The sequence below is a fragment of the Pipistrellus hanaki genome (assembly GCF_964339955.1).
Source record: "Pipistrellus hanaki genome assembly, chromosome: 8".
NCBI lineage: Eukaryota > Metazoa > Chordata > Mammalia > Chiroptera > Vespertilionidae > Pipistrellus > Pipistrellus hanaki.
Window position 1 is genome coordinate 43,857,475 of NC_140510.1, and position 26,516 is coordinate 43,883,990.

Here is a 26,516-nt window from a genome sequence, read left to right on the forward strand (position 1 = left end):
ACTTGACTTGGGAGGTGGACCCACAATACAATAGGTAGATCATGTTGTCATAGAAATGTACACTTGAAACCTACATAATCATATTAACTAATGCCAACCCAATAAATTTAATTTTAAAAATTCTTTCAGCTTAAAAAGTGCTTTCAGCTTTTAAAAAAAACTGATATAAAAGTCCATCAGTAGGAGACTAGTTAAATAAATGATGTACATCCAAAACAATGGAATATTAGGTCACCATTATACTACTACTAGGATGAGAAAGAGCTCTCTGCATTGATATGGAAAACTCTTGAAAATATATTATGTAACATTAGCAAGATGCAAAATTGTGTGTAGCTTACTATTATATATATAAAAATAAGGTTAACTATCTATATTTGTATATTCTTACTTATGCATTTAACAATCCCTAGTATTGAAATAAACAATGATTATCCATGGCAAAGTGGAAATGAAAACTGGGCATAGGAGAACAGATGAAGAAGATATTTTACTATTTACTTTAATTCTTGCAATTAAAATTTTTAGTGTGTGAATATATTATCTATTCAAAAATAATTTTAAAAATCAGCTGTACCTAAAAATTAATGCACAGCAAAAGAAATGTTTCTACTCAAAATAACTACCCATTCATCAATGATGTGAGCAGATAATTAAGTTTCAGAAGGCCACCAAAGGCACTTCAAAATCAAGTTGGGGGGGAGGACTGGGAAAAAGAGTAAAGTTGAAATCTTCTCACCCAGAAATTCATAGTGACAAAAAAATGCTCTGGAAGGGTTATCTTTTTTAACAGGTTTTCCCCAGGGTTTTTCTCTATTATAGTACTCTTGGACTGATTCCAACAAAAAACCAGAAACAGGCATTCTCACAAACTGTAATCCAAATTTAGCAAGTCCATTTTCAACTAATCCCTAAATTTTGCATAAACAATGCCAAAATTATTTCTATAAATACTTGTCACCTACATTTGTAGTAGGTAGACTAGACTAATTAAAATATAGATGCTCAAGTAGGTCAAATGCAGGCATAAGATTTATTCCACAATTAAATGTGGTGGGTGACATAATAGTCCAAGCCCAAAGTGAACAAGCAACCAATAAAAAAAACAACTATTAATGATCATCATTAATTCACAAATTAGTCCCTAATAATTGAAGTGGAAATTCATGTTGACTCATTCTTCCAGCAGCAGGCACCACTCTTGATTTGTGATGATTAATCCTTCCATCTGTATAAATGCTATTATTTCTTTTTTCATCTGTTCTGGAAGGAGGATATTAGTCACAAGTATTGTGTTCAGAGATACAAGTGTCCTTCTTTTACTCACAGGAAGTATTGGCTTTGCAATGCCGCTCATGCTCCAAGATATAGCCTTCTGCACAGTGGCACTGGTGATGGCCTTCTCGGTCTTCACACATCTGGTCACAAACTCCCCATACCTGGCAATCATCAAAATCTGCCATATGGGAAATAAATATTGGCAATGATGTTTACTCCAATGATGGCTGGAGTGCCAACCTATACACCAAAAGGTTGTGTAACCTCAAGTCTAGAATCGTCTAGATTTCTGGATCTGATTATATTTACAGCAAATGTCAGAGTTTTGAATTGGATTCTACCACACCTGTTGATGGCCCACTATCTCATGACACCTTAATAAGAAAGTCATGGGAATAAGCTAATGGTCCTGTTTTCTCAAATACGACATGTGCCAGAATATTTTTCTTTCCAAGGATTGTAACTAATAAAAAAAAAAAAAATTCATCCAATTTGAACATGACAAGATATCTAAAAGGACATGTGACTAAATAAAAAAGGCTTCATTGATCTATCTCTTCTGAGCCCTCCCCTCCACCCTGAGAAAATAGCACCCAAGGCTTCGCCTCAGGAGGAATGAAAGTACGAGACATTCACCCTCAAACTTCTAGAGTGTCATGACCTCGTCTGGAATGCAAGACAGATGAGACTGTGCGTAAGGGTCTGAAGTCACTTTGGAGAAAACCAAAAGTCGGAAAGACATAACTAGAATTTGGGGGTGCAAATACCCTTCCTATCATGTGTTTATAAATAAATCTCTGTCACTTTTAGTGACACAAAACTATATTCTCCATTTGCAGAAAAATAAAGGCTAATTAAAATCCATAGTCAATTAAACCTAAATGCAAGAAAGTAGATTTAAGTATTTTTCTTTTTAATCCTCACCTGAGAAAATGTTTCCATTGATTTTTAGAGAGTGTGGAAGAGAGGGAAAGACCGAGAGAAACATCGATGTGAATGAAACACACCAATTGGTTGCCTCCTGCATGTGCCCTGACCAGGGCCCAGGTCAGGAGGAGCCTGCAACCACCGTACATGCACTGGCCAGAATCAAACCCGGGACACAGTCCACAGGCCAATCCTCTATCCACTGAGTCATAAACTTAAGTATTTTCATGAGCATAGGATAGGCAGTGAAAACTATATAAAAAAAACTAACATTGCTTTACAATATCCACCTCCCACCCTGTTACTTTTCTTTCCTTTTTATTCTTTGTCTCTTCCAACTAACAAATACTGGTTCGAAAATAATTCAAAAATCCTTGGAAATGCTCTGATCTTTGTGGCTGTGCGAAATCCCACCATGCTGAATGACCTTTCTGCCCTAACTCTGCACCACGATGTCATTCCATCAACAAATAGCCTGTCCTGTCAATCAGAAACAATAGTCCTATAACTGCCTCAGCACACCACCGGGTCAAGACTACCAGCAGCAGATGAATGGATTCCATGTCAGGATTATTCACTTTCATTTTTGATGATGACTGAGGCATTCACGGGGGAGCCATGTCTAAGATAAAAACCTCTGCATCAGGTGTTGCATAGGTTTTCAACACCTGATGCTTTAGCAATGAGTTAGCCACATAGAGGATGACAGCCATACAGAGAGTATTTGTCAAATTAAAATGCGTGAAAGAACAAACCAGAAAGATTTGAAGATGGTGGCATAGGTACTCATCACCTCCCACAACCACATCAAAATTACAACTAAAATATCAAACAACCATCTCCAGAACCGCTTGAAAGCTGGATGAATGGAAGTCCTACAAGTGGAAAAGTAAAGAAGAAAGTATACTGAGACTGACAGGAGGTTGGGGAGGCAGGGAACTGACTGGTCCAGCACCCACATGTGCTTTTTTAATCCGGAGGGATGTCATCTCTGCAGAGGCCGCCCAGAGAAGCAAGGGCTCCCAGCCCCATACCAGACGCCCAGCTCAGGATCCCAAACCTGGGAAAAGAAGTGCCTACAGGCAGTAAGAACTACAGGCTGTAAAAACCAGTGCGAATTGGGGCTCAGTGACACAGAGGCTGCTGGAGACATAGCTGTTTCCCTTAAAAGGCCGGCACTACAAACTCAGCTTGTAAGGTCTGCTTCCTCTGAGCTCCAGCACCAGGGTGAGGCGAAGAAGCATACAAGGAGGAACTGGGTTATTGGAGCAGAAACTCGGGGGCAGCTTTCTCCGGGATAAACATGCCCACAGGAATCATTGTTCCTATGCTGGGACCTACCAAGTCCCAGGGCAGACAGTCATTTCTATTTACTCCACCCTGTCTATTCCCTAAGATTCCACCTCATCCATTTAAAACCCCACCCAAGCTGTGTGCAGCAGCTTTTGCATATGATTGGCCTGTCCTTGCTCAGGCTGAAATCTGTCAAACAAGCTGCAGATGGGTCAGGGAGCTCCAAACCTATCAGTAAAAGGCCCAATACTAGCACCAGCACCAGCCTGCCTTACTTCATAGCTGGGCCTCATCTGGGCACTTCCAAATCTAATACAAAGAAGAGGAATTTGCAGATCTCTCTGTAGATCCTGCTGGGTGCACCCAAGCAGTGGCTAATTTTCTACCTCTCTGGAGACCCAAGAGTCAGTGTACCCAGTGTTCAGTGTCAGACCATACCAGATTACAACTCTACACATCCATAAGCACCACACTCAAGGGGAAGACTCAGTGAGCAACAAAGCCTCACAAACAAGTCAGCTACATAGAGGTGTCTCCTGCACAATAGCTCTCCCACTGTAGTCACAGCTGCTCCTCACAGTCAATTGGCCTGGAGGTCAATTCCTCCCAGAAACACCAACAGAAATCAAGTCTCAACTATAACAAGACTGTGCTCACAACCCATAAAGGGGTGCACCTAGAGGTCCCAGCTCAGGTGAATGGGGAGGCTGAACCACTGGGACCTACAGGACATCTACTACACAAGGCCTCTCTACCAACTCAAGCAGACATAGTAGTTCTACATAATACACAGAAACAAACACAGGGAAGCAGTCAAAATGGGGAGACAAAGAACCATACCACAAATGAAAGAAATGGAAGAAAGCAAACTACTGGCTATAGAGTTCAAAACCACGGTTATAAAGTTACTCAAGAATCTACTAGAAACCTTCAAAAAATGGAAAAGAAACAGTCAGAAATTAAGCACATATTGACTGAAATAAAAAATAATATACAGGGATTCACTGTATTATGGGGGTGCCAGAAAAAGAGAGAAAGCAAGATATTTGAAGAAATAATGACAGAAAACTTCCCCTACCTGGTAAAAGAAATAGACTTACAAGTCCAGGAAGCACAGAGAGTCACAAACAAGAGGAACCCAAAGAGGACCACACTGAGACACATCATGATTAAAATGGCAAAAAGAGAATCTTTAAAGCAGCAAGAAAAAAAACAAGTGAGTTACCTACAAGAGAATGCCCATACAATTGTTAGCTGACTTATCAACAAAAACTATGTTGAAGTGGCAAAAAAAATATTCAAAGTGATGAATAGCAAGTCTACAATCAAAACCACTCTATCCAGCAAAGCTATCATTTAGAATTGAAGATCAGATAAAGTGCTTCACAGACAAGAAAAAGCTAAAGGAGTTCATTACCACTAAACCAGTATTATATATGAAATATTGAAGTGTATTCTTTAAGAAGAGGAGGAAGGAAAAGGTAAAGATAAAAAATTATGAACAAAGTGACAACAAATACATACCTATCAACAATTGAATCTAAAATTCAAAATAAGCAGAATAAGAATCTAATGAACAAAATAAACTGGTGAATAAAATAGAATAAGCGGCATGGAAATGGAACAGACTGATGATTCTCAGTGGGAAGGGGTATCAGGGAGTGGGATGAGATTAAACAAAGATCTTATATGCATATATGCATTACCTATGGACACAGACAATAGGGTGGGGAAGGCCTAGGACAGGGCGGGAATCGGGAGAGAGGGGTAACGGGGGATGGGAGAAAGAGAGGGACATCTGTAATAATCTCAACAATAAAGATTAAAAATTAAAATAAAATAATAAAAATAGATTTAAAATAAATAAATAAAAATTAAAAATCATTTTTAAAAAGAGCAAACCAAAGCAAATCTAAAAGCACAGCTGAAATAACTGTTAACTGGTTTCTTAATGTCATGTGTTGAAACTAATGAGTTATCTTTACAAAGAGTGCAACATATAGTCTTATTTGAAATAAATCTCAATTTAGCTTCAAAACTCAAGGCAACAAATACATTCTTGAAGGACAGAATAGGTCACAGAAAAGGTGGCAGGGACTCACATTCACAAAGGCCCTCAAATGTAGACTTCTGAGCTGGTCACCAAATGAGGTTATCTGTACTAAAGTCCCAGGCACATACTGAAGGAAATGAAAGATGTTCATCATGGAACTTAAAACCAGTGCCCCCGAATCAGACTGCACTGCTTCCAGTGTGCTATGAACTAAAGGCTTCCTATAAATCCTGAAATTATCTTGTGTATCATATTGCAATTTTCTGTATTATATTCACTAATAGATTCAATATAAAAACCATACTCTGATGGTCTTTCATTTCTTAATGGCTGCAAAGAAAGAAAAAAAAATTGAAGTGGCCTAGATTTCTGGCATATAAGAAGTCCTAGACACTTGGAAATATAACCCAAAGTTTATTGTGCACTTAGATCTTAGGGAAAGATGTTGGAAATTGTGTTATCTGGACTCCATGAGAAAAAGAAGCCTGAGAACAGGTTGTGGGGATCACAAGACTGAACTATGGATTCTGAAAAAGTAAGTCATTTTTACTGAAAAGATATAAGGCCTATCAAGTTCCAACTGCAAGGCAATCTAGCCCCAACTCCTCTTTGGGGATTGAGAGAGGAAAAATAGAGAAAAGCTGATGTAATATTGAGAATATGGCCTCTGGTATTTCTATAGGAATTCCTTTTCTACTAAGAGAAAGAGGCAATGCCTGGACAACTGTAAAGCTGAAAATTAGATTGGCAGCTGGGTGGCAGTCAAGTGGGGTGGAGAAGCTGACATTTGCCAAAGACAAAGGAGCAGCCTACACTAACCGATGAGCTGCCTCACAGCAATGCCAAGGAGCACAGGCAAGGGTTCCAAAATCAGTTAGCCACCCAAGAAAGAAGGACATTCGTGTCAAAAATGTTTTTAAATCTCTTAAGTGCATCCCTAGTGTAATGATAATGATAAAACACAAAAAGCGTTCTGCAATCTCAATTAATGCCAGCTGAAGGACATAATGGTTTATTTATAAAATGTTTTGAAATTATTAGAAACTTGGGGTTTCTTAGAAAATTCTGTGTAACCTCTAAGTCTTCAGGATCTCTCACACTGACCTACATAAAGCATTTGATCTTAAATGTCTTGTTGAATATAGTTAAGGGAGCAATCAGATCATGGGCAAACTTTGGGACACCGTCCGTGATATTAGAAACCTAAAAATCCCCACTTTGAACACCACAAGGACAACCTCAGTCGGATTGTTTCACCAGACAAAAAAGAAATAAATAAAATAGTCCCTTCCTCTCTAAAATCAATAAAAATGTATTTAAAAAACAAAACAAAAAAAAACCTCCATGTTGTTCAGGTATTCTGCGAAGGCTGTTGCTCTTTGTTATACAGACCATCACTCCTACCCACAAGCACAAACTCTATTTTTGTCCAAGACCATAGACCTCATCAGTGTGGCAAGCACCCTGATTAAAGACCACGTGTCCCCACCGGTCACTTACCGACACATTTTCGGGTGTTATTTTGGTCCACAACATAACCAGGAGGACAATAGCACGCCCCTCCAAATGGTGCCATGTGGCATTGATACTCACAGCTCAAGTAAGGACACAAACTCACATCTAAACAAAGAAAAACGCTTGGTTAACTGAATGGTCATCTCATGGTGATGGGGAAAAATTTATATTAAATTAAATTTTTAAAGAAAAAATAAATGAATGGTCATTTCTGAACAAGACTCATTCACCCGAGAAGTAAGTACTGCTTCTTTCAAACATAAAAGCTAAGTGACCATGTAGTCAAAGCACAGAAAGTCTATCACCATTCAAGCCTAACTGCAATTTGTGGGACAAAAGTTCAATTCCTATTTTTGAAGAAGTTATTTTTAAAGTTATAACTATGTATAGGTCATCATAAGAGCCATTTATGGAAAAATCAGGTCATAAATCTATCTTTGTCTACATAATACAAAGGGTCAAGAATTCCCAAGTGACAGAATTGAAAATAACACCAAAAACATTTACTGTGGCTAGCGAGCTTCAAGTAGTAGGATTTCAGGTGAGTACTTTCTTTCTGTCAATTTTATTTTCTATTTCCTATTTTGTACTATTCATTTTTGTTTTGCACTGTGACTATATATCTCTTACTAATTTTTAAAGCTTTTCAAAAAGGGCCTTTAAATAAAATGTTGTGAGGGGGAGAATGCCCTGTAAGTCTCTGCATATTTAAACATTACATGTCTTTTTCAAGGAGAAAAAAAAAAGAAGAAAAAAAAAAGAGGCTTTAGGGTTATAGGTACATAGTTGCCTCTAGGCAAATACTGGATACTTTAGAATGCACCATTGATGAAATCAAGGTCATATATTGTTATTCTCTTACAGGACAGTCAGCTGTCCAGAGTTCACGGGCTGATGGTGGGGTGAATATTCTACAGCAACAGAAAAAGCAGAAAAACAACTAACTCAAGTATATATCCCAGGAACCAGAAACTTCTTTTTTGAAAATAATCAGAAAAGACTTTTTTCATAATTATAAGCGAGGGAATAAAATCTCCTTTAGAGTCATTAAAATTGCTATTAAAATCATTGTGGCTGGGTAGAAGAAGAAAAAAAAAGCTGCAAGATATGTGAAGCACCTCTATCAAGCGATGGAGCCTATTTCTTCAATCCATTGACACAGTACTTGGCCAAGTGACTTGCTTTGGCCAATAAAACATGATATAAGCTGAGGCTTAAAAAGAGCTTGCGCACTAGGGTTTGCTCTTCCTACCACCATGTAAACAAGCCTGCACTAGCCAGAGCTTTTATCGCAGCATCCTGACAAGGGAGTGAGCTGGTCTAGGTCAGAAGAACTGCCCAGGCAACCCACAGAACTGTGAGAAATAATAAATGCGGACTTAAGCAGCTAAGTCTTGGAATAGCTTGTTATGCAAGCACCAAATGATATTCTCTATATTTGGGATTCTGTCATTTAAAAAAAAAACAAAAAAAAAACAAAAACTGAAACACGTTTATCTGAGAGATCCCCAGATAAATTTCTATACTCACCACAACGCCGGTGCGCAGTGGCATTGCCTTCGTCTTCCCCTGAAGGGCAATCTGCAATCCCATCACAGACTTTTGTAATTGGGATGCATTTTCCAGACTGTGGACAAGCCCATTCACCTGGGTAACATTTATGAAAATGATGAGGACTGCTTTCTGTGGAGAGGGGGGAAAAGAAAGAAACTTACAACCACATGAGAAATGGAGGCAGTAATTTTTACTTTAACCCATGGTTAAGAGAGGATATACTAGTAGACCCGGTAGAAGTCACAAATGGCCTATATAGTTCCTAATTCTAATGGTGAGCTTTTTTTGAACTTCTAAAGACTGGCAAAATGGAATTACTTTAAGTTTCACTCTTTCTGGGGGAGGCAGCCCCCCAACCAGGTTATGAAAGTAAGTTGCAGGCATGGATCTGGGTTAACAACAAACTAGATGAATCACCCCTAAAGGAAGATTCAGTTACTTAAATCGCAAATTACACAAGAGGGGCTATTAAGGTAACACCAGGATTTCTGAGTTTTTATTTTGCTATTTTGTTTACTTATTTCCTGAGGGAAACGTCAACAGTGTAAGAAAAACTATCACTCAAATGTAGGAAGACTACATTCGTTGGGATACCAAAATGTGGAACAAGTGAATGTGTCCAGAACAAGCATCGCGCCTGCTCTATCTGGGGCTGGCACAGTATAAGCAGCTTGCTTTATGGTGTGGGTGTTAGTAACTTCTGAACTATTAGAGGTATTGCAGAGTGAAGAGAGTGACTATTATCGGCAATTTCCTTCCCGTAGAATCTCTGAATGCTTCCCTGGAGAGCAGCCCCTCCTGCCAATACCAACCCCTGGCTCCATCTCTCATGGTGCCTCTTCCACCACTGGATGTGACGCGCTCATTATTTGCAAATCAGATTTTAAAAACAAAACAAAACTGAACTGGACTTTTACCAAGATTCAAAGTCATTTTTAAAGGATAGGTCAAAGACAAATCACATTTCCCCATTTTCCCTCCTTCTCCATCCTACTCCCGTGCTATATAAATCTAGTTAAAATAAGCAGACTTAAAGGGGAAAGAGTAAGCTCTAGAAGGGGGAGAGACTACCCTACTGTATTGCCTTAATAGTAGAAGGGAAGAAATTATAATTTATGCTATATTTGAGTGCTGGGTCTTTTTAGTGGAGTCTCTTGCTTCCCTACCCACTAAGTCCCTTAAGTCCCAGACAATCCTGATGCCTGCTTGACACACAGATAACTTTCAACAAAGAAAATCGGAAAAAACAAGTTCTGGAAACACTTTAAGAAAACACTTTTCAATGGGGATCTCTTACCACATCCATCTTCATCTCCATTATCTGTGCAGTCGTCGTCTCCATCACAAACCCAGTCTTGATTAATGCAGCGGCCATTGGGGCACGTGAACTGATTGCCTCTGCAGGTCTGGTAGGCTGGAAACAAACCACAGCTGTTCTCCAAAGGCGCAAAGCACTCGGAAAAACTCAGAATGCTCACCCCACTGCCTAAACGGAGCTCCCAGAAACTGACATGTCTTTATCAATTTAACTAAGTACCTTGAAACAAAAATGAAGAAAAGAAGAAAGAGAAGGAGGAAAATGAGGAAAAGAAGGGGCAAAGAGCAGCTCTGGGCCCAGGAGGTGAACTCAGGTGCTGGTCGATGTTTCTCAAGAATAAAACGAGGACAGTATGCTCTGGGTTAACACAGAACAGAGAATGCAAACTAATAAAGATGCTACAGACATGCCAATATCTAACATTCTCCAACTTTACCACAAGCACTGGGATTGCTATTTAGGACCAAATGATTCTCAGTCACCTACTCCATGATGTCGCATTCTCCTTTAATCTGGTCTCTAAAATAAGCCAAGGCACCAGAAAGGAAATAAGGCATGGCTCATTGAAAACTAGGGTGATATTGAAAATACTGGATTACCCCTACGGCATAGATACCATTTCATCAAAATGGGTGTGAAGAAAAATCATAGATTTTAGTGAATAAATGACCACGAAAAGCTGACAATTTATTGGAATTAGTAAAACACTCTCTTCAAAGCTATATATTCCAATAAGGTGAGTCGATAGGTGGCAACAATAAGAGAGAGATGGCTTGCATTGCAAGCAGCAGCATGGAAGGAAAAGTAGATTCAGAGTGGCAAAGTGGAAACAATGAAAGCCCCCTGCATCACCATAAAACTCTCTGACCCTCCAATTTCAATGCGGTAAGAACATCAAAGTAAAGAGGAAAGTGAGGACCATTGCTATTCGGGACCTTCTTCTCCTTTCTCCCACTGGACTACCCACGTTATCAGAGCAATTCCTGAGGTCTGGGTAGCCTGAGAGTCCAGTGATACAGAACACCCTGTACCATTGTAGCCTAAGGAAAGAATGCAAACTGTCCATCAGCAACCCTTCAACTCTACACAGATCCTTAGGAGATAAAGGAGCCCAGGTCCAGTAACACAGCTGAGGCTCATGCCATGGGCCCTAAATGAACTTCTGGCTCCATCTGCCATCAGACATAGTGACCTTTTTGTTTGAAGAGTGATACATTGATAGGATGTTGGGGGGGGGAGGGGGGGAGAGAAGAACCACTCCTAACTACAGGACTGGCATAAGGAAATCACCGTACTGCAAGAATGCTCATCGCTGCCGTCTTCACAATCTGGGATGTGGTCACAGACGTTGTCATGAGAGAGGCACTCCCCACTGCCACACTGAAACTGGTTGCGGGAACATCCTTCAGCTGGGACGTAAGGTTGAGAAGAGAAAAAAAAGAGAGAATTTCAATTCCACTGTAGCCATTTAAACTCATAGGAAGACTCTGTCTCATGTTTAAAAAGAAAAACTTTTTATTCAGTAGTATGCTCATAAATATCTAAAAACTAGTTCTCCGGGGACAAAAAGACCTTGAATTACATTGTTTGCTAATTCCCATGATGTAAATACTCCCACCATGGCTGACTTCAAGCTTCCAATATGAATTCACTGAACACAAACTTGAAAAGAGATATGCATAATTGGCCAATAGAAACCAACTTCAGAACATCTTATGTACATTACTTACTGCAGTTGTGTTCATCAGAGAAGTCTCTGCAGTCAACTTTCTTGTCACATCTCTGACTAGTGTTATAGCAGGCTCCGTTGGCACAAGTAAGCTGCTCACATGTTGGGTATCCTAAAGGAATTGAAATAGTTCAAAAAACTTTAAATTAAGCCATTCCTATAACAAACACTGCTTGAGTAACTACTGTATGATAACATTAAATGCTGAGCACATATTGGTAAACAACAGATATGGCGATTACGGTTGGCTTCATGGAGACTGTGGTTGGATAGGAGAAAAATACACTGATCAAATAATGACACAAATAGCAAATTACAAACTGGGTTATGTGCTAATGTAGGAAGTAGAGAGAGAGTGCTGTGAGGGTGCATAGTAGGGGGGTCTGGGAGCCCAGGGAAGTCTCCCCTGAAGAATTCAACTGCTTTTGTCATCTCAGAGATGAAGAATGAGAACAAACATTACTTATTTCAAATGGAACCCTTTTTTTACATGATACAAATAGCATCTCGGGACACACATGCTTTGGGAGGTGAAGGGCTGTTTTCTTTCGCTGGAGGATCATAGAGAGAAAACAGGCCTAGAAGACAGGAGACCTGGGGCCTGGAGTACCACCCAGTAGCTATTTACTCTTACTCAAAGCTGCCCATCCTCTCTGCGTCACCACTTCCTTATCCATGCATTTAGATAATTTACTTCACATGATAAAGAACCTCAAAAGGCAGTGTCTAAGTACTTTGAAAAGAGTAATGTGCTCTATAAGCATGAAAAGTCATTACCACATTATGTACATATGGTCACCTCACTGATATTTAACCAGATGCTTAACGCTGGTTTTCTAGGGTGCAGTGGAAATAATCAGAATATCTCTTGCAGGAATAACATGCTGTCAGACTCTCCACTGCGCATCCCCAACTTGAAACATGTATTTTTTATGATCCCTGGCTTCATTCTGTTGGCTGTTTATCTGTTTCCCCTGTGACAGAAGAAAATCCTCTGAGAACAAGGATCCTGTCTTATTCACTTTAGAGTCCCCAACACAGGGATTAGGTCCTTAATGTGCTCAAGAAATGCCTGTGGTTACTATTAAGTTATCACAGTAAACTTTTTAGTTAAAAGCTATTAAAATATTTTGAAATTCTGCCTTTAAAACTTTTTATAAACTCCTCACAAATATGATACCTTTCTAGGTTTGACTTTTTTTTTTTTCCATTAAAGATTTCATAATGATTTTGGTTGTCTTCAGATTTCTTTTCAAGTAATGAAAAGATATGTCTTAGGATCTCAAAGAACAGAGAGCACAGTCTCACTTTGAGGTTCAATTTTGTATTAAAAAGCCTATTTAGGGTCTCACAGATATAGACAGATTCTTCAGATGATGCTCTGGATAGTCCCAAAGTCTCCTTCAAGCACAAGCGGTACACAAATTCTCTGCTGAAACTATATTAAACTTGTCTAGTGTTAACAAGTCATACTTTTGAAAAGAATGAAGTCTGAAGTAATCTTTTTCCATTTTGTGTACATTGAAAGGAATAAGCCTAAATATTCTCATCTCCAGAAATTCAAAGACTAGTCTATTAAGTGTCTTTAAGTATCTAAATTACCAGAGTTACATGTAGTCAACCATGTATGAAAGTGGAAGATGTTTTAAAATAACTAATTAACATTTTAAATTTTTTTCTGATTTTTTTTTCTTAATAGTCCAAGAATCAGCTAATGCTTTGGGTTATTGCTGCGGTATCATTGCCATGGTATGCATTGCAAGTGTGCCTTCAAAGGGTCACCCAACTTTGTTTATTAATTCTCCCTTCAAGAGATGCAAGAGGCCAGCCTGAGTCCGGCAAGCAATTCCCTTTCTCTTTTGTGCTGGAGAGCTTGTAGAGTTCGTACGTTATCTAACCTTTTAAGGGCAGCAGCAAGCAGGAGAGGAATCTCAGAAAATTCAGCTCTTTGCAATAGATAAGATATCTGTCAGGAGGGAAATTTATTTGTGCTTGGATTGTAACTAGCTCTTAAAGCGATTATTGTAGATATGAAGGCTCTGGGGTAAATATGCCGGGCAGGTCTCTTGTTCTCCCCATCCTGCTTTTCAGGAATCACTGCCATAAAACTGAAAAGGGAAGAACTAAAACAGAACCCACTGACAGGACTAAAAGTTTGCTGACATGGCTCATCTCCCCCCAACAAACACCAGGCCAGCTTGATGTCATCAAGGAGGGTATGGTGACGGTCAGAGGTCAGTAGTTTGACACTCGGAATGAGGAACAAACAGCTTTCTTGTCTCCATCCTTGCTGATAACAAATCTCCCTCAGTCAGCTTAGGACCTGCTTCAGCCCCTGCCCACCTTCTGGTCTCTTCTGAGCCTAGTTAACTGAATTCACGCCATATATGAAAGATTGCACAAAGCTACCTGACTCCATTCAACCCTGAAAATATTTGGAAATCTCTTTTTCAAGGTACTTCCCCCGTTGGAGACCTGCACAGAGGGAACAAGTCCAAATTGTTCACACTGAGCAAAGTAAGAAAGGAACTGATTCTACTTTAAAGATTTTTATTGCTAAAAATGTTAATTAGTGAGTTTCAATCTACCCCAGGAAACAAGAAGTCACATAACTTTGGTAATGGGGGATATCTAAAAAAAATTTTTTTTGTTTATTTGCTTGAGAAGTCTGAATCTAGTCTTGTAAAGTTTCTTCTATGGAGCAAAGCCATCATGTAGATTAAATGTCCTGCAGGATTTTAAGGGCAAGTACAATCAGAGAAGAGTTGATATACAAGAACACCAGAGAAATTCATCCTAAGTTTTGTCTTAATGAGAAGATTTACAAGTAAGAATTAACTAAGCCCAGGATCTCTGAAGTTTACCTGACGCAAAAATGCGAGGACACCCTGGTACACCCTTGCTCACACCACCTTTGCCTTCTCCCTTCCTTACTTTCCCCAAATTCCAAATAACACATTTACAGAAATGTTTTCCCCAAAACTGGGAGTTGCCCCTAAATATACATATGACAAATGTGCTTTAAGATTTTTAAAATTTTTTCTCTGCTAATGATTTGGTTTGAAGCAAGAAAATTCCATGTTCTAGTTCTGTTTATACAATCAAGGAGGGAGATGAGGTTTGAGGACCTCCCAGACCTCCTAGAATGGAAATCACTCACAGCAGAGTAAGATGCAAATATTAGGCATCACTCTTTATTATCTTGAAAGGAAGGCTGTCAATACATTCTATTGTCAGAACTTGATAAAATGGCCATAAGATAAACGGATTATAAAGAAAGAGAAGGCAGCTGAAACCAGTTTGGCTCAATGGATAAAGCGTCGGCTTGGGGACTGAAGGGTCCCGGGTTCGATTCCGGTCAAGGGCATGTACCTTGGTTGCGGGCATATCCCCAGTAGGGGGTGTGCAAGAGGCAGCTGATCGTTGACTCTCTCTCGTGGATGTTTCTAACTCTATTCTCTTCCTTCCTCTCTGTACAAAATCAATAAAATATATTTTTAAAAAATAAATAAATAAAAAAGAAAGAAAGAAAGAGAAGGCACCTTAAAGGTAGATTATGAAACTTACTCCAAGATTTAAAGGAAAACAAGAAGTTATTGATACAATCTCTGCCCAGACACCGAGGACTTTTCAAGGTTCTCGAGTCATCCTTTGTAAGTTACTAGGCAGGCTAATCCAAAGTAATCATTTGCCAGGAAAAAAAAAAAAAAAAGTTTACTAGTTTGGCCAACAGCACTTAGTTGCGAGTACTACCCACGAAGTTATAATTATTAAATTATAATAATAATCAATAGCATCTACTGAACACTATGTGCCAAAAAAAAAAACAAAAAAAAAAAACCTGAACTACTCAATATGTATGAACTCATCTCAGTCTATAACAACCCTATGAGGTCGATACTATTATTACTCCCGTTTTATAGATTTATATTTCATAGATTTCCTCTCTGTGCCTCTCTGGGGTACAGAGAAGGTATGTCACTCGAAAAAAAAGGTCCTACAAGTGGTACCTTGGCGAACCGGAACTCAGTCTGGAGGCCATCTGATTCCACAATGCATGTTCCTACACTGGATAGAACTGCTGCTCCTAAGCTTCCAAGGACAAGAAAGAAGCCAGCCGCTCGGTCCGCCTCACCCGCGGGGGCGCGGCCGCCGGGGGCCTTGGACGATGTCGGGGATCGCCCTCAGCAGACTCGCCCAGGAGAGGAAAGCCTGGAGAAGGGACCACCCGTTCGGTTTCGTCGCCGTCCCCACCAAAAACCGCGACGGCACGCTGAACCTCATGAGCTGGGAGTGCGCCATCCCGGGGAAGAGCGGGACCCCGTGGGAGGGCGGCCTGTTCCGCCTGCGCCTGCGCTTCCGGGACGACTACCCGTTCGCGCCGCCCAAGTGCCAGTTCGAGCCGCCGCTCTTCCACCCCAACGTGTACCCCTCGGGCGCCGTGTGCCTGTCCATCCTCGACGAGGACAAGGACTGGCGGCCGGCCATCACCATCAAGCAGATCTTACTGGGGATACAGGACCTTCTGGACGAGCCAAACACGCAGGACTCGGCTCAGGCAGAGGCCTCCCTGCTTTACGGCCAGAACCGAGCGGACTATGAGAAAAGGGTTCGGGCCCAAGCCAAGAAGTTCGCACCCTCCTCCTAAGCTGCGACCTGCGGCTCCATCAAGAGGAAGAAGGGATCGGTTTGGCAAGAACTTGTTTCCAGGGTCTGCAGGCCCGGCGTCGGCTCTGCACAGGGACCGGTCCCCCGGAGGCACCTCCGCCGGTGCCCCACCTGCTGCTGATGCCCAGCGTTTCCTCCCGTCTTTTCTATGTTGTTATGTAAACCTTGCTGTTATTTTAATATTGATGTCAGTATTCCAACGGCTGTCAACTGATAAACTGTTATAAACCTCAATGAGCCCCTGAGGAGCTGGTTCCCTTTGTCCGCGGGCGCGGCCGTGCTTCCCCGGTCAGAGCCGCACTCCCCCGGCGGCTGTAAGAAAGGACATGGCCCGTCCCCTGCCCTGGCCTCTGTCCTTCTCTCCGCAGAACCCGGGGTAACAACAGGACACCGGCCCGTCCCCTGCCCTGGCCTCTGTCCTTCTCTCCGCAGAACCCGGGGTAAGAACAGGACATGGGCCCGTCCCCTGCCCTGGCCTCTGTCCTTCTCTCCGCAGAACCCGGGGTAACAACAGGACATGGCCCGTCCCCTGCCCTGGCCTCTGTCCTTCTCTCCGCAGAACCCGGGGTAAGAACAGGACATGGGCCCGTCCCCTTCCCTGGCCTCTGTCCTTTACGCAGAACCCGGGGTAAGAAAGGACATGGCCCGTCCCCTGCCCTGGCCTCTGTCCTTCTCTCCGCAGAACCCGGGTGTAAGAACGGACTCTGTCCTTCTCTCCACAGAACCCGGGGTGTAAGAAAGGACATGGGCCCATCCCCTTCCCTGGGCCTCTGTCCTCTCCGCAGAACCCAGGTGGGGTTGCTATAAGCCTCAGATCCAAAGTCAGCCAGACTCTTGTTTTCTATCACTTCCTTTGTATTTATATGGCGTTTTGTCTGTGTTGCTATTTAGAGTAAATAAACTGTATGTATGTGTGTGTATATATATATACATATATATACATACATATACATACAGTTTATTGTATATATATTTATATATTTATATATATAATAAAAGAATTTTATTAATATATAAAATTCTTATATATATATAAATATATATATAAATATATATACATATATATATATATATATATATAAAAGAATTTTTGTATTTGAGCTAAGCGCTGGGATAATGCTCCAGAGAATGGCAGTTTTGCACCTTTTTTCTTTTTTCTTTTTATTAAGGTATTATATGTGTACATATCTTTCCATTGCCCCCCACGCCCATACATGCCCTCTCCCCCCCAGAGTTTTTTGCCCATTGCTTTTGCTTATATGCATGCACTCAAGTCCTTCAGTTGATCGCTTATCTCCCCCAGATCTCCCTACCCTCCCAGCTGTAATTTGACAGTCTGTTTGTTGCTTTGCTGTCTCTGCATCTATCTTTTTGTTCATCAGTTTATAATGTTCTTTATTATCCATAAATGAGTAAGGTCAAAAAAAAAAAAAAAGAAAGAAAAGAAAAGAAAGAAAGAAGCCAAAAATTACAGAAGAATGAAATTGAATGAAAGTAAATAGAAACTCTTCAAAAGATAATATGAAAAGAAAGAGAAGTAACCCAAGGGGGAAAGTTGTTTTTTGTTTTTTTTTTCTTCCATTCAGTTTCCCATGAATGTTAATGGGAAATAACTAGATTTCAACAATATTCTACTAACGACTTCAATCGGGTATAATTTAGGGTAGGGGTGTCGAACTCAATCAGAGAAGGGGCCAAAATCTAAAATCCAGCCTAAATCGCAGGCCGAATGGTTTACTGAACAGTCATAAACTGACAATGTCATAAACTGACAGCGGAGTGCAGTGATGACAGCGCGGTGCGGGCCACATTGCAAGGCCTGGCGGGCTGGATTTGGCCCGCGGGCCTTGTGTTTGACACATGTGATTTAGGGCTAGGAAATAGAGTTTTCTTGGAGGACCAGGACAAAAAAGAAAGTCAATTAAAAAAAAAAAAAAAAAAACCACAAGGCTGCAGGAGGCTCACCTCTCTATCTGCCCACCCCCATCACAGTCACAAATTCAAGCCCCTGATGTGATTATCATCACAGATTAGTACCTATGGAATGCAACAATATATAAGAGAACAATAGAGAGGTATTTCCTGCTTCTTCCTCAAAAAAATTTGAAGTTGTTTTCAATAAAAAGCATATACATAATAAGATTTATAAAAAGGAAACAGCCATTCAATACCTTGGAAAGAGAAAGCAAATATAGTCATCCAGAGGGCTAGTAGATTGGAGTGACATCCAGTTTAGTCTGAGCAACTTTCAGGAAATTGGAGTCAAAAATGGAAACATTATGTTATCTAGTTTTCCTTGCTCTGCTCTCCTTGAACTACTGGGTCTTAAGTCCCAAATCTCATTCTGGTCTCTACCCACACTGACCTGATCTTAGACCCACACTAGAAATGTGCATGACAGGTGAAGTAGAAATTGCCACAGCTTTTATAAAAAATATATTTCATTCAATGAGTAAGTATTGCATACATATGGGAATACTAGGTACTAGAGATAAAGGGATGGATAAAGTCCCTACTCTCATGGAACTTATATTTTACTTGGAACTTACCCTTGTGGAAATATAGCAGGGTAGAATGATAAAGGGTGACAGTGAGGAGTAGCTCTCTCTGATAAGGTGATACTTGAGCAAGAACCTTAAGATTTAGCAAAATAAAGGTCATGGTGCCTTGACAAGAAACTTCTCTTTCTGTCAGAAGGTTAAAAAGGTACATCCGTGATGTGCTATGTAAGATGGGGACAGTCTCTGCTTCTGCTTTCTCACCTCGAGTAGAGAGAATGGTCAGAGCAGGACTAGCTGGGCACCTTGCTTACATGTGGAACTGAGGTGGAAGAACAAATATGTTTTTCACAGTCCTCAGAGTGACTTTAACCATCCTCTCTATTCCCCTTCAACTGTTTCCCTGCATAGAGTTTCAGCAGTTAGATATATAAAGGAAAATGTTTAAATTCTAAAGAACAAAAAGTCAATAGAAATAAAACTTCAGGGACAAAGCAGCCCCAGTTGCAGGCAGACCAAATACTGCTGATTAGCAGCAAGAAAGCCTTCATTGTAGCAGGGATTTTACCCTTTCTTTGGCATTCCTAAGTAACAAAAGAGAAGTGCTTCAAACCAATGATAATTAGCAATAGTTTTACACCGAAATCATTCTAAAATGGTACTTGATAAAAGCAAAATAATCTATTTACTTAAAGGGGGGGAGGAGATGTACTATTTTTGAGCAACCAAAAGTCACTGAAATATATTAATGGAATGACCCATAATTGCTGCATTGTTCAGATGTTTATCTTAGACTCTGCATGAGTGGTTTTCCTTGACGCTAATCCCATTAGAAGTAAATGGACTACAGTTTGAATCTCTCTGCTCCTTAAAAAAATTTTAATTGAGAATTTGTTTCATAGCAGGTACCATTTCACAGATGGCCAGACTGAAGAGTAAAAATGAGCTTTAGCCTATTTCACAGATTATATATATTCAGAAATAGTTCTCAAACAAATAACCAAAAATATAGCAGGCAAAAAGACTAAATGCAATAAGAAACATTTCTCCTACACCAAATTTATTTCAAGGATAATCTTTTTATTGGGAGCTTAATATCCTAGCCTTCTTCACCAACTCACCCTTTCTCTTACCTCCCCTCTCCCTGCCTCCCTGGGAGGACTCTCACACATCATTCTTTGTTCTGTGAAAGGAATGCCTGGAATGGATGCAAGGTGCTCAGTCTTGGAACTCTATGATTTGATCTTATAAGCTTGAAAGGGTGGGGACTATAGCCTAAGGGTTTGACCTGACTGGCAAGACTATCAACTACAGAAGCAAGTTTCCTGATCCTTTCAAATAATTGGGGTAAAGAATTAGTCCTTCTTTGGAGCTTTTCTAATATCCATTACTATATTTAAGTGGTTTCTAGGTGCTTACAAGTAATGTATTAAGACCCATTCCTCTATAGGAGGAATGGGTCTTAATACATTATTAATCCTATTTCTGAGAAGTAGAAAAATATAAATCATATTCATAAGCTGATTCTAATTTTGTCCTCAAGTATTGATTCCTATACATCATGATTGCAGAAACAACAGAATAAACTGTTATATCTCACAAAATGATTTCTAGCCAGGCCTCATTTTAATCCTTATCCATGTAGGAACATTCTAATTTTAAACTACTTATAAATAGCTGCTATATAATTAAATTAGCCCTGGTCAGGTAGTTCAGTTGGTTAGAGCATCAAGGATGCAGGCTCAATCCCTGGTCAGGGCACATACAAGAAATAACAATGAATGAATAAATAAGTAGAGCAACAGATTGATATCTCTCTCTCTCTCTCTCTCTCTCTCTCTCTCTCTCTCTCTCTCAATTAAATCAATCAATAGCTGTAACTGGTTTGGCTCAGTGGATAGAGCATCGGCCTGGAGACTGAAGGGTCCCAGATTCCAGTCAAGGTCACATGCCTGGGTTGCTGGCTTGATCCCCAGTAGGAGGCATGCAGGAGGCAGCTGATCAACAATTCTCTCTCATCATTGATGTTTCTATCACTCTCTCCCTCTTCCTTCCTCTCTGAAATTAGTAAAACTATATTTTTAAAAATCAATCAATAAATTAAAAATAGCAAGTACCTCCATGACTAATGGATCTCAACGAAGATTAGCAATGGCTGCCAATGTCACTACTATTGGAAATGTATGCCTTATATATACAAAGTATGTTACACACACACACACACACACACACACACACACACACGAAAAAAACCCTTGCATCATCTGTTCAATAGATAGAATTATTTCAATTCAGATTTAAACAATTATACTATAATAACAAAATCATTGAGAAATTTTAAGCATTAACTAGTTATCTGATTATTTTAAAGAACAGCTGTTTACTTTTAGGTAAGATTGTGATATTGTGGCTGTGTTTTAGTGCTTCAAAATAAAGGGGGAAAGAAGACTACAGGTAAGACATAATTAGCCATGAGTTGATAATTAACATAACACATAATAAGTACAAAGAGATTTGTTATGTAATTCATCCTGCTTTTGGTTATGTTAAAAATATTTCATAAGGTTTTTTTTAATATATTTTATTGATTTTTTACAGAGAGGAAGGAAGAGGGATAGAGAGTTAGAAACATCGATGAGAGAAAATCATCAATCAGCTGCCTCCCACACACCCCCAACTGGGGATGTGCCCGCAACCAAGGTACATGCCTTTGACCAGAATCAAACTCGGGACCCTTCAGTCCACTGAACCAAACCAGTTCTGGCTATTTCATAAGTTTTAAACCACATGTGTCAAACACAAGGCCCGTGGGCCAAATCCAGCCCGCCAGGCCTTGCAATGTGGCCCGCACCGCGCTGTCATCACTGCACTCCGCTGTCAGTTTATGACATTGTCAGTTTCTGACTGTTCAGTAAACCATTCGGCCTGCGATTTAGGCTGGATTTTAGATTTTGGCCCCTTCTCTGATTGAGTTCGACACCCCTATAAACAATCACTATATATATATTTGGATAGAGAGTTAGAAACATTGATGAGAGAGAATCACTGATCAGCCGCCCCCTGCATACCCCCCACTAAGGATATGCCTGCAACCGAGGTACTTGCCTTTGACCAGAATCAAACCTGAGACCTTTCAGTCCGTAGGCCAACACTCTATCCACTGAGCCAAACTGGTTTTGGCTAAACAATCATTTTTTATAATAAAAGGGCTAAGTAACTTTCCGACAAAAATAGTTTGTAAACTTCCATTACTAAAGAAAAATATGCCAAGACCGGTTTGGCTCAATGGATGGAGCGTCGGCTTGGGGACTGAAGGGTCCCGGGTTCGATTCCGGTCAAGGGCATGTACCTTGGTTGCGGGCATATCCCCAGTAGGGGGTGTGCAAGAGGCAGCTGGTCGATGACTCTCTCTCATTGATGTTTCTAACTCTCTATCTTTCTCCCTTCCTCTCTGTACAAAATCAATAAAATATATTAAAAATATATATATATATATTCTGAGAGCCCAGGCATAGGGTTTAGATTAACATTAAAAAGTCCCACCTCCTCTACCCGTGCTTCTTGACAATCTTCATGATCTCTGTGAAATGGAGATGGCCACCACATCTGCCTTATAGTCCTGGTGTAAAAATTGTCTAATATAGTAACTGGCGCTTGGTGAGCAGCAATTCCCTTTTCCACTTCACACAAGAGCTCCAAGAGGAAAAACAAAATGAAGTAATCCTGCCCCCTACTCTGGCACTTTCTAAAGTCTTCTATCCAATCCAGGCTATTCATTTCCTTCCTGTGGCCAGGAGATCAAAGCACTAACCAGGAAGTATGAGGATCCTTTTCTTAATTTCCTCTGATTTGTTAGATTTTTTTCACACTCCTTCATCACTAACACATAATAAATAAACAAAGCAGAGAGGAATAGAAAATAGTACATCATTGTAAAACACCCTTACATGCGTGAGGTTCATTTTAGGGCCATGAACCCTGAAAGGTTCATGACTTGTGTAATTCCAGAAACAATGAGCTATAAATCCGGTTCTCTTTCCTTAACAAATCCTCCTTTCACCAGTTACTTGTGCTTTAAAAAAGAAAAAAAAATACAAACAAAAACTTGATTAAAAATTCCTGTGCAGATATTTTATAAAACTCACTTCTTTTCCTTCATTCCTTTCTATACTAGCTGCCTGCACACTGTACTCTGCCAGTTTTTCGCAGGAAGGTCCATTGGCAAAGTCACCAGTCATTCTACTTGTGACTTTAGACTTGGATGCAGATTATACACATGGAATAAATCCAAACAATCTGTTTCGACGGCCTTTTCTTTTCCCTGAAGTAGCATTTCCTTCATTCCCATTGCATTTGCAATAAAGCACTCATTTTTATCCACTTGTAAATAAGGAATAAAGACACGGACTGTTGGCTGGTGGTACGGGCCTCTGGTTCTCTCTTAAACTTGCACAAGGCAGAACTTTCTCCTTCTGTGAAAAAGGACCTTCATGAAGAATAATTACCAGACTTGGAACCAGAAGATGGGTTGAGCACTAGCTCTGCCACACATCAAACATGCATACAGGACACGCAACACTTCCCAGTTTTAGTTTCTTTGTTCATAAGAAAGTATAATAATACCTGTTGTTGAGAAACATAATAATAACTGGAATTTATATAGTGTTTTGAAGTTTATAAAATACTGCAAAATATAATATAGTCATGTGCCGTAAAATGACATTTTGGTCAATGACAGACCGCACATAAGACAGGTCTCATGAGATTATGATGGAGCTGAAAAAATGTCTATCGCCTAGTGAGATTGTAGACATCCTAAAGTTACAGTGAAATGCATTATTCACCTGTTTGTGGTAATGCTGGTGTAAGTAAACCTACTGCACTGTCAGTAAAGGTGTAGTATATACAATTTTTCATTACATAATTCTTGATAATGACAATAAATGACTATGCTAATGACTTATGTATTTACTGTACTATACTTTGCTATCATTATTTTAGAGAGTACTCTTGGTACTTTAAAAAAAATTGCTTTCAGTAAAACAGTGTTACACAAACAGCTGCCTCACACACCTTGTGTCTCTTGAGGGCATTATTTTCTTTTGTGCTTGAATTAATCTTGTGTTATTTGTACAGCCACGTGCGGTACAGGGTTGTAGCCTAAGAGCAATAGGCTATATCACACAGTCTAAACGTGTAGTAGACTATACCCCCCTATGGGTTTATATAAGTACATTCTATTGTGTTTGCACAACGAAATCACCTAGCAACACACTTCTCAGGACATATCCTCATCATTAAATGGCACATAACTTTATATGATTTACCGTTATTACTAACCAAAATATTTTCTTCACTTGCCTCAATAAATAAAGGACCTATTGTATGCTTAACAAAAAGTCCTTGACTCGTAGACTTGCTCTTTCATGACATCCAGAAACACCCTATCATCTCTAAAATTACCAGTGCAAAGTCTAAATTCTCTGCAAAATGTCTAAAGTGAAGGGAGACCCAAACAAGGGGCAACATAATCTCTTTCAAAAGAGAACACTTAATTACAAAATATACCAGAACGGAACTGTGCCAGGAACTCAGCTAAGAAATGGAGATACAAAGATAAATAGCACAGACACCTCCCAAAGAAAAATAACACACAAGGAACAAAGCATTGGAGGAAAGGTGTTGTTTTTTAAAATGTAGTGTGATATGATGTGTTCTGCAGCATGAATCTGGGCCTGTTTGGGTCCAGACCTCTCCTTTTCACATATATAAGTATTTATTCTATCAAAATTCTCAAACAATAGAGGAGATATCCCACGAAAATAGGCTAAAATTTATATCTTTAGATGGAGCCATGATAACTAATAAGTTTATGATCAAGGTTTCTAATGTACATAAAATTTGTCTACGCCGAAGCCGGTTTGGCTCAGTGGTAGAGCGTCGGTCTGCGGACTGAAAGGTCCCAGGTTCGATTCTGGTCAAGGGCATGTACATTGGTTGTGGGCACATCCCCAGTAGGGGGTGTGCAAGAGGCAGCTGGTCGATGTTTCTCTCTCATCGACGTTTCTAGCTCTCTATCTCTCTCCCTTCCTCTCTGTAAAAAATCAATAAAATATATATATTTTTTTAATTTGTCTACAAATTATTCAAATATTGACTTTATAATAACTCTTTGAAGTTTAAAACATAAATTTAAGAGCAAAATAAAGAAGTACCTTAATAAAAAAAAAAAAATAGAAACACATAGTAAACTTCTAAATTGCAATATACCAAAAGTAGAAATGTATAAAAAGTGTCAAGAGAAAATGTATAAAAAAAAAAAGAAAGTTCTGGATAAATTCATAACTGATAGACTTCTAAAAGCTTTTTCAGACTGATTTTGATGAAACCTTGGACTGACACAGTAGAAAAAAATTCCTATATTCCTGTATTCTAACAATCTATAATGATAAAAGCATAATATGCTAATTAGATAGAAGAGCCAAACAACCTTCCAAACTATCTTCCAGACATCTTTCTGGATGAAGCCATGGTAGTGAGGGCCAAGGCAGAGGTGGTTAGGGGGCAATCAGGCAGACAAGCGAGCGGTTAGGGGTGATCAGGCAAGCAAGCAAGCGGTTAGGAGTCAGCGGTCCCAGATTGCCCAACTGCCACTTTTGGCCAGATCCTGCAGGTATTCCTTTCGGAATTGGGCCTAAATTGGCAGTTGGACATCCCCCAAGAGGTCCCGGATTGCAAGAGGGTGCATGAGAGGTTGGGGGGTCCCCCCTCCCATGCACCAATTTCATGCACTGGGCCTCCAGTCCTATAAAATAAAAGGCTAATATGCAAATAGATCTAATGGTGGAACAACCAGTCTCTATGACATGCATTGACCACCAGGGGGCAGATGCTCAATGCAGGAGCTGTCCCTTGGGAGTTCAGGGCCTCTGCAGCAGTGCTAAGGATGTCCTACTGTGGGGATCGGACCTAAGCCTGCAGTCAGACACTCCCTGAGGGCTCCCGGACTGCAAGAGGGTGCAGGCCAGGCTGAAAGATACCCCTCCACAAATTTCATGCATCAGGCCTCTAGTTCTACATAAACCTCAAGAGAGGCAGATTACTCTTAACTTATTTATAAGTAGTACCTTATGCACCATGATTGCACTCTCTTATTTTGGTTATTATAATATTTAAACATTATACACAGAATTCTGTGATTTATATGCCTGATCTTGTTGTGATCAGTTACAAACTGATATAGTATGCTATCATTCTAGGGAAAGCCAAATATAACACTTGTCCAAAAGCAATCTGGTAAAAATAAATTTAAAAAAAATTGAGTTCATAAGAGCAAAAAAACTAATGACAGCTGACCTACAAATTTACCATAGTAATGTAATAAAAGTTATAATTGACCAAACTGGTCTTTGTACTCACTGTATTCAATGACCTTTCAGGATTATATGTTAATGTTGAAAGTTTCCTAATTTAAAAGATACAGAAAATTTATGTACTAATGCAGGACACACTCAGAGGGTTTTCATAAAAATAGATTTCTATCAGAACATCACCTCTACTCCACAAAAGAATCTGCCAAGAGATTTCAATAACAAGAGGCATATTGTAGGCATTTCTGTCCATCAACAAATCTAACAAGTTGCTTAAAATGCCAAAGGGACAAATGTGAAATCAAATACAGTG

The 26,516-nt window shown here is 39.8% G+C and overlaps 2 protein-coding genes across 2 annotated transcripts in view; one reads left to right on the forward strand and one right to left on the reverse strand.

Annotated features, from left to right (window-relative positions):
* The window catches only part of LRP2 (LDL receptor related protein 2), a 196,811-nt gene that overhangs the window by 125,698 nt on the left and 44,597 nt on the right, over positions 1-26,516 (reverse strand). The window contains exons 5-10 of the mRNA XM_084892365.1: positions 11,669-11,779; positions 11,234-11,347; positions 9,918-10,034; positions 8,597-8,749; positions 7,052-7,171; positions 1,328-1,456 (exon numbers count right to left, since the gene is read on the reverse strand). Of these exons, the coding sequence (XP_084748491.1) occupies positions 1,328-1,456; positions 7,052-7,171; positions 8,597-8,749; positions 9,918-10,034; positions 11,234-11,347; positions 11,669-11,779 (744 nt within the window). The remainder of the gene's footprint in view (positions 1-1,327; positions 1,457-7,051; positions 7,172-8,596; positions 8,750-9,917; positions 10,035-11,233; positions 11,348-11,668; positions 11,780-26,516) is intronic.
* LOC311626668 (SUMO-conjugating enzyme UBC9-like) lies at positions 15,836-16,368 on the forward strand (the record flags this gene model as incomplete). The annotated part of the gene is made up of 1 exon (XM_084892364.1): positions 15,836-16,368. The coding sequence occupies one exon, from the start codon at positions 15,836-15,838 to the stop codon at positions 16,313-16,315; it is 480 nt and encodes a 159-aa protein (XP_084748490.1). The 3' UTR covers positions 16,316-16,368.